Source organism: Rhynchophorus ferrugineus, unplaced genomic scaffold (genome assembly GCF_030347505.1).
Source record: "Rhynchophorus ferrugineus isolate W39M unplaced genomic scaffold, kcgeb_rfMv2 rfM6, whole genome shotgun sequence".
NCBI classification, from domain to species: domain Eukaryota; kingdom Metazoa; phylum Arthropoda; class Insecta; order Coleoptera; family Curculionidae; genus Rhynchophorus; species Rhynchophorus ferrugineus.
In genome coordinates this window covers 37919812-37931917 of record NW_027472585.1, presented here as the reverse complement: position 1 = coordinate 37931917, position 12106 = coordinate 37919812, and the positions used below count along the sequence as shown (strand labels likewise).

The 12106-nt window shown below is 30.2% G+C and overlaps 4 protein-coding genes and 1 long non-coding RNA gene across 8 annotated transcripts; 4 read left to right on the top strand and 1 right to left on the bottom strand.

Annotated features, from left to right (window-relative positions):
- Window positions 1–2790: 2790 nt before the first annotated feature.
- LOC143198663 (uncharacterized) lies at window positions 2791–3083 on the top strand. Its single transcript, XR_013006271.1, has 2 exons — window positions 2791–2890; window positions 2954–3083. It is a non-coding gene; the product is annotated as an uncharacterized LOC143198663 (long non-coding RNA).
- Window positions 3084–3512: 429 nt separating this feature from the next.
- Window positions 3513–4674, bottom strand: LOC143198661 (uncharacterized). Of its 4 annotated transcripts, XM_076408008.1 has the most exons (3): window positions 4534–4674; window positions 4156–4468; window positions 3513–3812 (listed from the first exon to the last, which is right to left on the bottom strand). In XM_076408008.1, the coding sequence occupies exons 2-3, from the start codon at window positions 4369–4371 to the stop codon at window positions 3615–3617; spliced, it is 414 nt and encodes a 137-aa protein (XP_076264123.1). In that variant the 5' UTR covers window positions 4372–4468; window positions 4534–4674; the 3' UTR covers window positions 3513–3614. The 4 variants fall into 4 exon arrangements, 2 of the variants coding, with proteins under 2 accessions (XP_076264123.1, XP_076264124.1); XM_076408009.1 differs by lacking the exon at window positions 4534–4674 and having other exon boundaries at window positions 4156–4486; XR_013006270.1 differs by lacking the exons at window positions 4156–4468; window positions 4534–4674 and adding an exon at window positions 3873–4014 and having other exon boundaries at window positions 3676–3812.
- An 876-nt stretch (window positions 4675–5550) lies between these two features.
- Window positions 5551–7216, top strand: Gdap1 (ganglioside induced differentiation associated protein 1). The gene is made up of 5 exons (XM_076408007.1): window positions 5551–5889; window positions 6026–6218; window positions 6280–6465; window positions 6556–6756; window positions 6806–7216. The coding sequence occupies exons 1-5, from the start codon at window positions 5635–5637 to the stop codon at window positions 7117–7119; spliced, it is 1149 nt and encodes a 382-aa protein (XP_076264122.1). The 5' UTR covers window positions 5551–5634; the 3' UTR covers window positions 7120–7216.
- Window positions 7217–7296: 80 nt separating this feature from the next.
- Window positions 7297–9965, top strand: LOC143198659 (uncharacterized). The gene is made up of 4 exons (XM_076408006.1): window positions 7297–7526; window positions 7580–7741; window positions 7791–8396; window positions 8447–9965. The coding sequence occupies exons 1-4, from the start codon at window positions 7380–7382 to the stop codon at window positions 9068–9070; spliced, it is 1539 nt and encodes a 512-aa protein (XP_076264121.1). The 5' UTR covers window positions 7297–7379; the 3' UTR covers window positions 9071–9965.
- An 889-nt stretch (window positions 9966–10854) lies between these two features.
- Window positions 10855–12106, top strand: LOC143199114 (putative inositol monophosphatase 3). The gene is made up of 3 exons (XM_076408862.1): window positions 10855–11458; window positions 11516–11658; window positions 11719–12106. The coding sequence occupies exons 1-3, from the start codon at window positions 10993–10995 to the stop codon at window positions 12067–12069; spliced, it is 960 nt and encodes a 319-aa protein (XP_076264977.1). The 5' UTR covers window positions 10855–10992; the 3' UTR covers window positions 12070–12106.

Below are 12106 nucleotides of genomic sequence, written 5' to 3'. Positions count from 1 at the left end.
AGATGACAAGCTGAGATAAAGAAAACAACTAAAAATTGGCAACGAAATTAATCCATGTATATAACGTGGAGAATCTAAAGCTAGTATGTTTGCATATCCACCTGTAGAGACTTAGATGGAGAAAATTATGCTACAAATAGCTGTGCATTCCCCAACTATAATACATAGAACAAACAGTTAAATCGAAAGAAGGTGAACCTAATTTACTGATCAAACAGTACACCGAACTTTGATATACACAGGATAATGAACTATATTCACATTAATTATTTGTTGAGAAAATGAGTTATTGGATGGAAGAAAACGCATGTATCAGGTTTCTTAGCAATATTATCGCATTTATCACGTACCTAACTAAGGGTTCGAACCTGTAATATATCAGTTTAGTGAGGCGGAAACTCCTAATTGTGACGATAAGCAAGGAATAGTGTCCCAACCTTTGATAACTAAAATCGGGTAGAAAGTCGAGGATATAACACATAGAAGATAGGGGTTCATAGAAGGCGTTTGATCCAACTTTGTAGACCACCTCCAACGGTTACGTGATCGTCTAACTAGTATGAGTCTTTAGTAAAACCGCGTATCAGTCGAAACGCATAAGATCAAAAAACAAATACAAGTAGTTTACTATACATATGAATTTAAAAACCTACGTGGGCATATGGAATCCAATTATAAGAATATCCCACAAGAAGTCTACTTACGTATAGGTACACCCAAATATTTTTGAATTGCAGGCTTCACTCTCAATACCAAACTCTTAGCTAACTGCGAAAAGTTAATTTGTACATGAACGTTATTACTGTAACTGTGTTAAGTGAGCAAGTACCAATGAGAATATCCAAGAAATTTTACACAGGCTGTGTTGTCCCATGATGTTTTCATTGATCATTTCAGTGCTTCACGAACCAACTAATCTGTGCAAGATGAAACAAGCTGTATATAGAATAGTACTACAAATAAATTATAGAATCTATTAAAAAAATCAGGTTACATATTTTTATGAATTATCTAGACAGCTACTAAATGTCTAGATGTGCAGGCAATATAGGGAAAAAAATCCTTGTTATGATCTTCTACCAAACGGTTGACTTGGATATAACGCATGGATACCATAAGGTTTTTATTTCAATTATTAAATCAAGAGATATTACCAGGTTTCTATTTGGATATAACTATAATCGTCATGATAGAAACTTTTCAGGTTTCAGAGGAGGAGACAATCCACTTGTTTACCCACTAAGGCAGTGAAAGGACAAGTAGTAAAGAAATAAGTTTAAGTCTGATGAATATACCTTACATGGGTCCCCCTATTGGTGCACGAATGGCAATAAGCCATTCCAAAACACGCGAGCAACATAGTCCAATGTATAGATAGATGTATTATTATATTGATTCGTTTCACTACAAACAGTATTTTCTGACCAACTTTCTAGCTCAGCTCTGTTCATTTATTGCCTATCATGGTCATACATAATCAAGGATGTAAGATATTCAATTTTAAAATACGATAATTTTGCTACCTGTTGCCTACTAAAGCCACTGCAAGCAACTTTTCGTAACAGCCAATTGTTATCACCTCTAATAGCTGAAAATGCCAACAACCTCATAGTGGGAAATGTGCTTTTCTTTTAAGCTCCAAATATCAATGTTCTGTTAGTTAGGCCAAAAAGTAAGTTATTCATGTAATCTAGGATTACTAATTAATTTTTTTCCTGTAAATCATTTTATTGTTTTGAAAAAAAAATTAACTTATTTAATTTTGGATGCTCCTAATTTTTTAGTATAAACATATTTAATATTTTATCATAAAATTACCAATAAGTATATTTTAATAACACCAAAGATTTGACAATAAGTAAATATAATTATTTATCATTTTATATGCATAAAAATAGAAACATTGTTTAAACATTATGGCTCCTGCAGAATGGCCGTAATTATTTTTACGAAACGTCACGTTAACAATGTTACGTTGTCATTGTTTTCTATGGTCTTTGTCAATCGTTCAAGATTATGGTTGGGTATTATTGAATACGTGCTGCAAATCGGTGTTTTTATGGTTGTTGATGATTTATTAGAAACAGCGTATGTTGATCGATATTTATTTAGTAATTTACAATAATAAAGCTAGATCATGTTATAGGTATCGATATATTTTTTCTTTATTCAAAAATGCTGATATCGATATTTTAATGACTATCGATTTCTTTTAACATCTCTAAAATAAACCGGTTCGATTCCTTTAGTAAGTTTGCTTATATAATTGTTTTTAATAATGAGCAGTATAAACTTAATTACATAACACTATAACTTAATATCTATACTAAATAAATAAAATTTGACACTTAAAAACAATAAAAGATGCAGTTTATATAAGTTAAATTAAGACGGCATTCAAATTAGGGATGGCGATAAACCGACGCAAGGTTTTCGATATGTTCTTTGTAAAGGGCGATATTATTAATTATATTTTGTCGTAAGAGAAAAAGGAAAGTCTTTGATGCGATAAAAAATATCGATATATTTTTTAAAATATGGGTATTTTTGGCTCCCCTACTTTAAAAAACTATTTTTATTCAATGTGTTAAGTATAGTCATAGAGAATTAACTGTATACGCAATTTTGGAGAAATGTTTTGCAACGTCCAATATCTAGATGTCAATAGTTTGAATTTGTTACCTGTTTTAATCGCTATGCTAAAAAACCGCGAAGGCATTTCATTGGTTCATTTCGTTGCCATGGTATATTTATTAATTTTGGACGTCATTTTACAGTGTCCTTTATGAAAATTAATTAATTATGAAAATATTACCCTGAATAAGAGCTCAGAATATGTTCAAATGGAAGTGGATCAAAATCAAAATTTCGTAGAAGGTAAATTGAAGGAGTAAGTCACATTTCTGTTCATAATTGACCCCATTAATGTCTACACTATCTTATATATTTGTAGTGCCTATTCCCAACATTCTAGACTAACAACCAAGATGTTGGAAACAATTTCCATTTACATTTGAACGAATTCGAGAAGATAATGGTTAATTTATATTATATTTATAGTTATATTATATTTTTATTGAATCTTTTTAATTTTTTTTTCTGGAAATTAAATTGTTTTTAACTTAAATTTAATTGGTCGATGAAACGTGACATTAGGTATCAGTGTCAATCAAATCTTACAGGTACTTATAAGGGAAATTGAAACTGACCAATCAAATTACTTGAATGAGCGATTATAACCCCCATCTAGATATTGGATGTAGCGAAACTTTTCCAGAGAGACCCCTATAAAATGTTCTCTGTATTGCTCTATGAGTATAGTAGTTATGCTTTGAGATTGACAATAATTTACATTTAATGAAATGTATAACTCAATAACTTTATAACATACTTAATGTTCAAGTAATATAATCACAATATTATCTTAAAACTAGTAGAAAGTAAAATTAAATATTTTAATAATAGTTTTTTTATATGGGGATTATCAAGGGAAGGAAAAATAAAGATAAATATTTAACAAAAAAATAATTTATTCAATAAATTAAAACAATATAATTGTTACAGCTATTGCATGGATAATAACATATACACAGTATAAAAATAATAAACAATGTTTAAACATTTTTTGCAACACATTCACAGGCTGTGTGATTCGTCGCAACCAAATAGGTTTTCTTCATGTAATCTGGATCGGGCAAATAAGCGATTTCCAGATACAGTTTTTCATGCTTTGAATGTATGCACCTTTCATTTTTGTTGAGACAACATCCAGAACCACCACAACGGTGCAAAATGACACTTGGTGGATCATACTAAAAATAAATATTCGGTTACCAATAATATAATGACAAATAAATATGTACACTATACACCTTTCTAAAAATCAGATTCAAATATTGTAAAATGTTTTTAAACTCTTCAATTAATTGTGAAAACATGGCATTTGATAACCTTGAACGGAATCATATTAGTCAAAAATGAGACTAAAGGTATTTTTAAAACATTGCACACAATACTCTATTACTATTCACGTAAAATTTGTACATTTTTATTTTATAGAGCACTTTTCCTAAAATAGTATAAATATATATATATAGTGATATAAGATAATTTATTCATATGCATGGGATTTACTCAGACATCATGAATATTTACCTCCAACGCAAAACGTAGATCATCATTATTAGTTTTTGCCAAAAGATCAGTTATTGGGACAACCGTTGGCTTAGGCTTATCGCATAAGTGTTCATAAACTGTTTCGACAATTACTTCGTATGGTACGACTTTTCTAACACTTCTACCATCAACGAGTTTTATCATAAAAAACAGTATAATCATATTCATATATTGCATTTTCCCACTGATGTACATCACTCAAGCGTCGGTTAAATACAAAACCCGAAGCTTGTTTTACGCGGTATTTATAGGCTGCCGACTAAACCAGTCCGAACTTGTTAACGGGAATTCACTGGAAATTAAATAATCACAGAAAGATAAGAAACAATTACATAAAAATATGATTTCATTTATTACTTTAATAATCACCAATACATTGTAAAAAATTAAAAGACAAACAATTTCAGATGTGACAGCTACCACATTTTCTTTGTTATTTTTAGCAACGGTCATGTTATTTTACTAGTAAACAATACTTAAACTTTTCTTCCTTTATTGAGTGACATAGAGGAAGGAAAATACAAATATTCAATATAACCATAATTTAATACATGACCAAAAACAGTACAATTCTTGCACGTATTATATTTGTGTTCTATCAAGATTTATGCAAACATTTTTATATGTACTGATCTAGTGAAATAGGATTAAGGCATTTATAAACATGAATTTATTTTTATATCTAATCCGATATTGATAACATACTTGATAAAATATAATCAGAAAATGCATCATCAGAGCTAAATACGTCAATGTTCAGTGGCGGATGCAATAGGAAACGAAAAATATGGATATATGTTTATTTTCAATAAAATATATGTTTACTACTGCCATGCCAAAAATGGTATTTGTTTTGTTGAGGCTTTATTGAAAAAATATCATTATTTTTGATACTTTTTAAATTTTTTATTTGATAAACTTAGGATGCAATACTTTGGAATTCATAATAGAACACAATCTAAAGGATTTTTCCACTTTCCCACCCAACTCTCAATTTTTACTAACTGCTTAATGACGTCCTATGATACCGGGAATACTTTTGGCTCTAATTTGAATCTAGAATAGCAATACCATTTTTTACTCTATTTTAAAGAAATAGTAAGTTAGAATATTAAAGTATTAGTCATCAATTAAAATATGAATCAATTATTGAACACGTGATAAATCAACTGGAATATATTTAAGATCAACGTAATTATATAACTGTAAAATGTAGTATAACATCTATTATTGATACTTATTTTATCTAAGAGACTCGAAGTAGGGAGCAGTGAACACGCATATTTAATTACAATGGCGTGTAATTTATATCCATAATAAAATATTGAAGAATAACTCGTACTCGTATATTACATAATCCTAATAGCACCATCTACCGGAAGTTGCCTAATAAAACCATAACCTAAGACAATACGACCTTTACCTAAACCTTTAAATCAAAAACAATCGCGAAATAATATGTGGAATTTTTCATTATTTCGAGGCAGTGTGAAACAAGTCAGTCAGACGTTGTCCTTGATCCTTCTCCTTCGCAAGTCACAGTTGCCGTGGCTGTTTATCGTAAATCAGGCAAATTGTCATCAGTTTTCTAGTGAAAGTGATTCCGGACAGGCCGGCAAACAAGCTGTAAACATGGTAGATGATGGTACAAAACAAAATAATGGAAATGATTTGCTATTGTATTATAACCAATATTCCTTCTATTCGCAAAAGGTAGATTTCTAAGCCTGTTTCGTAATTATGACCTTAAACTTGAAAGTTTAGGTCACCAAATTTCAATTAATAAACATTAATGTGATTTAAAAAGCTTCTTATCTGTTGAGGTAGGTTAATGGGGAATGCATTTTAGGTTGTTATGGCTTTACATGAAAAAAACCTTCCTTTTGAATCTCACTTGATCGATCTAACTAGTAATGAACAATATAAACCTTGGTTTTTGCAAATAAATCCAAAAGGTGAAGTGCCAGTTCTGCAAGACAGTGGGAAAATTATACCAGATTCATCTAGAATAATAGATTATCTAGATGACAACTTTAGTAATGGTGAGTATTGGTATTTGATTAATTTGTTAAGCTTAACTTATAGAAAATTAATTTAATTCAGGTAATACTCCAAGACTAATTCCTATGGATCAGGGTGTACAAATAAAACAAAAGGTCGTACATTTTAGAAATCTTATTGAAACATTGAATGGAAATGTTTTAACGGTTGGTACATTATTGCACCCAGAAGTGGTAACAGGGAGTAGGAAAATACCTTTTATAGGTCCTGTTTGTAAGCAACTTGTAAGTAAGTACAAGTAAATGGAACTTTAGTATACAAATCTTTATAAATCTGTTCTAAGAGATTAAAACAACGCTGTTCTGTTACATTTTTTAGATGCTGAAAATAATAGTGCTGAAAATCTTAGAAAATACGCCGAATTAAATCCTGAATCAAAAACTATTTTGTTAGAAAAAGCAATGAATCAAGAGAAGAAGCATGAAAGGTTATTAGATAAGGAGGAATTCTTAAAAATACTGCAGGAAACTGATAATGTCCTCGATGAAGTGGAAAAAGAACTAACTCAACATACAGAAGGTAATTAAAACATGAAGTACGATACCGTAAATATAAAAATAACTTTTAGAGAAAAAGAATTGGTGGCTTTGTACAGATAAATTTACTGTTGCTGATATATCTTTAACAATTTTGCTAGTCCGATTAAATCAAATAGGAATGGATGAAAGATTTTGGGCTAATGGGAAAAGGCCTCATCTTGAAGAATACTTTACAAGAGTTCAAGAACGAGAATCTTACCAACAAACTATACCAACCACGTATATGTTTATTAAAACTGTTTTTATATCACAGGCACCTCTAATATTGGGTGTCGGTATTGCGGCTCTTGTAGCCGTCATAGTCGGGGGATATTTTGTTGTAAAAAAAATTATACACAAATAATTCCTATTTATAGATTGATATTATATGTTGTAAAGTGTAAAATCTTAAAAATTAAACTTATATAAACAATAAATATATGGCATTCTGTGTATGTTTATTTAATGTGTTTTTTTTTTGTTTGCCGAATTGAGTATTGGAAATGTATTCAGAACGTACTGTGATTTTGACAGCCGTGTGTGGCGGCGTGACCATCGGTTGACAGTCTATAAACAAAAATTTTTGAAGGATATGAGTGTTTAATATTGTGATTGTTGTTTACTATGTCTAGTTGTTATAGGCGGGTAAACTTTTACGATTTGTGTAGGTTATGCGCCCAAAGCTTTCAAGAGAACAAAGTGAAAATATTTGATCAAAAGGGGCAGGAAATTCAACTACAATCTAAAATTAAAAAATGCCTTTCAATGACGGTAATATGATTAAATAAATAAGGATCAAAACAATTTATACAAGCACTTTATAGATCACTGAAGACGATTTTCTACCCAAAGTTGTGTGTCCTAAATGTATAGATCAACTAGAAATTTGTAATGCTTTTAGAGAGGAATGTAGGAAATCTGAAAAAATGTTGTCAAGTTATTTTAAAAATTATCGGCATACAGAAGATTTCAAAAAATCGGGAGAAGTGAGTAATAAATTGTTTCTCTATAAGCTCTAATATTTCTATATTAAAGGTTTATATTAAAGATACAGTAAAAAATGAAACATCACATGACGTGGTCCATAATAATACTAAATTAAACACTCCAAATAAGGATTTATATAAGAGAAACGATACAGAGCTGTGTGGGAAACTATCAGGACCAATCATACATAACAGTAGCAAAAAAACCAAACTGGGAGATTTAAATCCAAATACGATTATATCATCTACTCAAAATATACAGATACCATATTCCTTAGATTTATTAAATGAAAGTTTAAAAAAGGCTGTTCAACAGTTGCCTAAAGACATTATAAGTAAAGTTGTAGTGAATTTTAATGGAGAAATTATTAATGTACCACAGTCAGAGGTAATAACAATTGATCCATTAAATGTATCCAATGTAATAATGGGATTAAGTAATGTCTCCAAAAATAAATGTATAAAGAATAGTTCAGAGAAGATTATTAAAGAATCTGTTACATTAGAACCTAACATTGTCAAGATGGGTTTCACTGAATCGGATAAATCTGAAGCAACGAACAAGATTAACATGGAGCCATTTAATAAGAGTCCTGAAACTAATATCCCCACTATACAGAACACTCCTGTAATATTCCCTGTTTCACAATATCAGGTAATCTTAATTTTCTTAATTGAGCTAATTGAAAGATGTATTAATTTTAGAACAATTTCTTATCAACTCAACCAAGTAGACCCTTTTCTCAACAACCTGCTATAAATATTACACCATCCATGATTAATACTAGCAGCGATAATAATGGGGATATAACTTCAACTGAAAACTTACCTACAAACCAAAGCCCACCATCTAGTATCAATTTGGATGATTTGCGTCCAACAACATATTTGTCAAATACCTCATCTAAGATTGTGGATGAATTTCCATCCAAAAAAGGGTTAGCAAAGGAGGAATCTTTGCAAAAGACTCATATATGTGAGGTATGTTCGAAAAGCTTCAAAAGAAGAGAACACTTGTATCAGCATTATAAGCTTCACAGCAGTTTAAGGCCCTATAGATGTGTGGAATGTAATAAATCATTTGTAAGGAAAGAACACCTCATCAGACATATGGTCTTACATTCAGGTGAGAGAAATTTTTCTTGCGAAATTTGTAAAAAAAGTTTCTCGAGGCACGACAACTTACTCAAGCATATTCGGACGCATAATAAAGAATCAAACTACACATGTGATGTTTGCCAAAGAATATTTGTGTTTAAACACTATCTAGACGTACACAGAAGTGTAGAAGGTAAATGCTATTTGCCGCCTCAGGTCAGAGCATGCTAATTTAATTTTCATGACTGGCTTGTGTTTGTTTTTGTTATAATTAATATATTTATTTAGTTGTGCATATTTATTTTATGTTTTATAATTTAGAAGTAATTTTAATTACCACAGGGGTCTTATTTTATTCATAGTAATCATATTTATCTCGAAAGATGTGTTGAAACTTTCAAATTGGAAGCGACTTTATCAAACTTAACCATAAACTGATTTTAATCCATCTAATTCCACGCTCAGTAAAATTAGCCCTAATAACAATTACTATCAACAGGATAAGTATAAATGCTTCAACATTTTATAAATTAAGTTCCTTATGTTTTTTAACTTCAAAATCTAGTCACCTCTGTTTTGATTAGTTTTGTTTTAACTGTCGTTAAAAGTATCTCCTAGAGTTATAAAAACTGGTAAGTGTCATATCAATGGGTCGATGTGTTCCAAATCAAAAATGTGCTCATGTTTTTAATCGTTAATGTATGTAAATTTGTTTACAATACCTTTTCACCCTATTAAACATTTTCACTATTTTCCCCATATTTATTTAATCTGTGTCTGTATAATAATTTTCAAAATATGACAAAATCGATAATACCTGATCTCTACTATATATGTAACTAACTTTTACATTCCATTTTAAGATTTGTTAAATTACCCATCTGCTATAAATAGATCTTTTTCCCTTACATCATTAAGGCTTTAATTTAAAATAAGATATATCTAAACTTTCAAATATACTTTTCTAGTCTTTATTAATATTTAGGATTAAGTATTTCGTGGTTATATGTAAAAATGACCATGCATATACTTAGGCGAACGTAATGTTAGCATTATGAGTGGAAATGTTCGGCTCTCTTTTCTAATCGCACATAAATATGTAAAAATAAAAGTTTAGTACTGTTAATGCAGTTTTATTTCATCGCATGTTTCGTTCATGTTTTTTCGCACTTTTATCTTTAACCTTAACGGTTAACTTAAAGTGTCAAATATTTTTGGACAAAGGAAAATTCTAAGCGTTTTAGTTTGCCTCATAATTCGTTACATTGCTATAATAACCGTTGCCAAGGAAGAACTTATAATTCTACATTAATTTTAGATTTTCTGTTCTCAGCACCTATCAAAATAAGTCTGTAAAAGGATTTGAAAGATTAAAAGTAATTCAATCAGATTAAAAACTAAATTATATCTAATACAAATGACTACATATTATGACATATTTCTCTTGCTATTTTTTCAAAGAATGTATTAATTGCAACATATTGTTGGTTAGGTCATAAAATCTTATGTATTTGTATGAATATTATTTGCATTGACTTCTGTTCATGTAACGCCCAAAGTATCATAAACAGAATTTTCTCTATTTGGTTTAATAAACCGTTTTTCCTGGCATCTATAGGAAATATATTGAGACATATATTCCAGGTTTCTGTAAAAATTATTTTTCAGCTCTATGCATTAAAAAAAGAATAAGTTTTCTTTATTCTATGTCTATATTACAGATAATTATATTGCATGCCCTCTAGGTACTGGTTATCATATTATTTCGTCATCTTTCTATTTCAATTTTAGTACTTTTACAGATTTCTGTAATAAATTTCCGTAAGTTTCTCAATATTTCCTGAGAGGGCACAACGTTTAATAAAGAAAAATTTATCAGTATGGTATAGATTTCTGTAATGTTGGTAGGAGGTAATCTGTTAGTTTAAGATTTTTATCAGAGATGGTACCCCACAGATATAAAATTGTTTTTTTTATATATATTAAACGGAATATTTGCATTAGTGTTGAATGATAAAGCAGTTAGTTTTAAACCATTTCTTTTGGTTCATTATGTTACGGGTCCATATACTGAAATTTATATATGTTGATGTCATTGGCCCTAACCCCAAAATCTAAAATTTGAATTTTCAAAACAAAAGCTTACTACAAAAATGTTTGTTGGGAGCGGTGTTAAATGCAATAGCCGGGGATATTTGTTGTTATGCTTGATATTTTTGATTGTCATTTATTATCATTTCATTAGCGATTTTAAAACAAATTCAAACAATACGATTGCATTATCATTGTTATTGCAAACGGCAATTTCAGCCGCAGAAACAGGTGGAAGACGCGTGATATTAGTTAGAGATAACCCGGAGATATTTTCAAAAGGGAAAACCAAAGAGGGTCTGGAAGATAGTGTTACGAATGCTGATTTTTTATCTCACTGTGCTATGAAACATGTGTTGACTAGCCAATTTCCCACAGTTAAATTTATATCTGAAGAAAAAGACTTGGGCTGTATGCATGATATACCAAAACAACAAATTACCACCCCTCACATTTTAGATGGATCAGTCAATACTAAAGATGTTACAATTTGGATTGATCCATTGGATGCAACTCATGAATATACAGGTACATAGTATTGCTTTGCAGTGAAATGCAGTAAACATTGTATAAAAAAATTTGTAGAAAAGCTCTTTCAATATGTGACAACAATGGTTTGTGTGGCAGTTGAAGGAAAACCAATTATAGGGGTGATACACAGTCCATTTGAAAATAAAACTTCATGGGCTGTTGTTGGAAAAGGTGTATCTAAAGATTTAAAACAGAAGGTATACCAAACTCAGTTGTATTTAAGATGAGAAGAATAAAATATGGTTTTGATGTTATAGAATGTTGACAGATCAGGTAATGATATTGAAATTATAGTATCAAGATCGCACAGGGGCACTGTAGAAGAAGCTCTGGCAAAAAGCTTCACTAACTACAAGGTGGTTATAGCAGCAGGGGCAGGATATAAGGCCCTTAAAGTTGCTCATAATCAAGTTGATGCCTATATTCACACAACAGCCATTAAAAAATGGGACATTTGTGCTGGTAATGCAATTTTAAATGCTTTAGGTGGTAAAATGACCACGAAGCATGGTCAAGTATTAAATTACCTCAGTGACAATGAATTTGTTAACACAGATGGTTTAATTGCTACACTGAGGAACCACGACTTTTTTGTAAATAAACTGTAAATATTTATTAATAATATATATATTATCCCCACGAGAA

What these genes read in the sequence shown, in the direction of transcription:
- LOC143198661 (XM_076408008.1), bottom strand. Translation starts at nt 4,371, where the DNA reads ATGTACATCAGTGGGAAAATGCAATATATGAATATGATTATACTGTTT. An exon ending in ATCTACGTTTTGCGTTGGAG is followed by an intron (nt 3,813 to 4,155) that starts GTAAATATTCAT and finishes ATTTATTTTTAG; the next exon opens with TATGATCCACCAAGTGTCAT.
- Gdap1 (XM_076408007.1), top strand. Translation starts at nt 5,635, where the DNA reads ATGTGGAATTTTTCATTATTTCGAGGCAGTGTGAAACAAGTCAGTCAG. An exon ending in ATTCCTTCTATTCGCAAAAG is followed by an intron (nt 5,890 to 6,025) that starts GTAGATTTCTAA and finishes AATGCATTTTAG; the next exon opens with GTTGTTATGGCTTTACATGA. An exon ending in AGATGACAACTTTAGTAATG is followed by an intron (nt 6,219 to 6,279) that starts GTGAGTATTGGT and finishes AATTTAATTCAG; the next exon opens with GTAATACTCCAAGACTAATT.
- LOC143198659 (XM_076408006.1), top strand. Translation starts at nt 7,380, where the DNA reads ATGTCTAGTTGTTATAGGCGGGTAAACTTTTACGATTTGTGTAGGTTA. An exon ending in AAAAATGCCTTTCAATGACG is followed by an intron (nt 7,527 to 7,579) that starts GTAATATGATTA and finishes AGCACTTTATAG; the next exon opens with ATCACTGAAGACGATTTTCT. An exon ending in TCCCTGTTTCACAATATCAG is followed by an intron (nt 8,397 to 8,446) that starts GTAATCTTAATT and finishes TATTAATTTTAG; the next exon opens with AACAATTTCTTATCAACTCA.
- LOC143199114 (XM_076408862.1), top strand. Translation starts at nt 10,993, where the DNA reads ATGTTTGTTGGGAGCGGTGTTAAATGCAATAGCCGGGGATATTTGTTG. An exon ending in TGCAACTCATGAATATACAG is followed by an intron (nt 11,459 to 11,515) that starts GTACATAGTATT and finishes AAAAATTTGTAG; the next exon opens with AAAAGCTCTTTCAATATGTG. An exon ending in CTAAAGATTTAAAACAGAAG is followed by an intron (nt 11,659 to 11,718) that starts GTATACCAAACT and finishes TTGATGTTATAG; the next exon opens with AATGTTGACAGATCAGGTAA.